This window comes from Dipodomys ordii, unplaced genomic scaffold (genome assembly GCF_000151885.1).
Source record: "Dipodomys ordii isolate 6190 unplaced genomic scaffold, Dord_2.0 Scaffold2, whole genome shotgun sequence".
Classification (NCBI taxonomy): domain Eukaryota; kingdom Metazoa; phylum Chordata; class Mammalia; order Rodentia; family Heteromyidae; genus Dipodomys; species Dipodomys ordii.
The window spans coordinates 31,245,566-31,247,593 of record NW_012267218.1 but is presented as its reverse complement, the minus strand read 5'-3'; the positions used below and the strand labels follow the sequence as shown (position 1 = coordinate 31,247,593).

Here is a 2,028-nt window from a genome sequence, read left to right as displayed (position 1 = left end):
AAATAAAATAAAATTTTAAAAAAAAGGGACCAGGTAAGAGCTATTGAGAGAAAGTGTTTTGTTTCAAAGAGAAATGCATCTGATAGCCCTCACTTATTTTTGTTTGAGTCATGAAGTGTTAACTCCAACTTTCTCTTTTCTTCTAGGCAAATAAGGGAGAGACTAAAGAACCAAGTCACTCAGATGAAGGAGCAAGTTCCAGGCTTTATACCCAGCCTGGCAATTTTGCAGGTACTATTGTAGTCACCCTTAAATCAATCTGTCCCCGGCATTAGAGACAGTAGACTTCAGACCTCTCCTCTCCTTTTTTTTTTTTTTTTTCTTTTGAGAAGCCTGTCTTGTGACTTTCTCTGGGAAGTACAGAAGAATCATGGGCTTCCAAATTGAAATGGTACTGACAGCTCAAAAAATGACTCACAAGGTCTGAGAATGTGGCTTAGTGGTAAGACTGCTTGCCTAGCATGTATGAAGACCTGGATTTGATTCCTTAGTACCACATAAACAGAAAAATCCAGAAGTGGCGCGGTGTCTCAAGTGATAGAGTACTAACCGTTAGCACCGATTATCATGGACAGAGCCTAGGCCTTGAATTCAAGCCCTAGGACCAGCAAAAAGAAAAGACTCTATCCTGTGATTAGTAAAATGAGTTTAATAGGAGTAGACAGCCATGGAAGGCTGAATTAATCTGAAGTCACTAACACCTCTCCACCAAGCTTGGGGCTTCTTCTATTTCGTGTGTGTGTGTGTGTGTGCGTGCGTGCGTGCGTGCGTGCACACGCACACAGGTGCTTGTGTGCCAGTATTGGGTTTAAATTCAGAAGCTTGGGGCTTCTTCTATTTCGTGTGTGTGTGTGTGTGTGTGTGTATGTATGTGTGTGTGTGTGTGTGCGTATGTGTGCGTGCATGTGTGTGTACACACACACACACACAGGTGCTTGTGTGCCAGTACTGGGTTTGAATTCAGGGCCTAGGCACTGTCCCTTAGTTATTTCCCTCAAAGCTGGCATTCTTCCACTTGAGCTATATGTCTACTTTTGGCTTTTTGCTGTATAACTGGAGATAAAAGTCATTCAAACTTTTTTGCCTGGGCTGGCTGCAAACTAAGATCTTCAGATCACAGCTTGCTGAGTAGCTAGCATTATAAGCATGAGCCACTGGCACCAGACTTTTTGTTTTTTTGAGATAGGGTTTTGATATGGGGCCCAGGTTGGCCTTGAACTCAGTCTTTTAGCTTCAGCTACTTCATGTAGGCATGTACTCCCATGCCTGGACATTTTGTTTATGAAATTTAATGAAAAGAGAATTATGATTTTTTTTTAATGTGTTGTACAACCCTACACCATCTGGCACCATAGAAGAGCTAATTCCCCTGCTGCATTTGCTTTCTTACTGTGTGCTCCTGATGTCAGCCTCCCACACAGCTCTAGCATGACAGGCATACCACTGAGCCCAGTTATGGGTTGAAAAGAGGTATCGTGAGTTTTTCTGCCTGGGCTGGATTCAACCTGTGGTTTTCCCAATCTCAGCCTCCCAAGTAGCTATGATTATAGGTGTGAGCCACTGGTATCTGCTCCCACCCTCTTATTCAATGTCATTATTGTGCATATCAGTGTTGTTCACTGTGATATTTCAGTACATGTGTTCAGTATATACTGATGATGAAATACAATTTCCATTTATCTACTACCCCTCTCCCCCGAGTCCTTTCCCAACCTCCAGTAATGACTATTTTGTATTTGGGTCAATTTTGTTTAGCTTCCATGTATGAAAGAAAACATACAGTCTCTCTGTCAGGCTTATTTCACTTAATAAAATGCTCAGTAATTTCATCCATTTTGCTACAAATGATTAGATTTATTCACCTGTATGGCTGAATAATATTCTACTATGTGTATGTACCACATATTTTTTTTATCTGCTCATCTCTCTCTTTTTTTTTTTTTAGTATATGAACTATTTTTTTTATTGTGAAAATACAGAGGGGTTACAATTACATGGGCAAGATAATGAGTACATTTCTTTTTTTTT

At 40.5% G+C, this 2,028-nt stretch overlaps 1 protein-coding gene across 1 annotated transcript in view; it reads left to right on the top strand.

Annotated features, from left to right (window-relative positions):
* The window catches only part of Mthfd1 (methylenetetrahydrofolate dehydrogenase (NADP+ dependent) 1, methenyltetrahydrofolate cyclohydrolase, formyltetrahydrofolate synthetase), a 92,035-nt gene that overhangs the window by 31,299 nt on the left and 58,708 nt on the right, over window positions 1-2,028 (top strand). Inside the window, exon 2 of the mRNA XM_013015175.1 lies at window positions 147-231. Within this exon, the coding sequence (XP_012870629.1) occupies window positions 147-231 (85 nt within the window). The remainder of the gene's footprint in view (window positions 1-146; window positions 232-2,028) is intronic.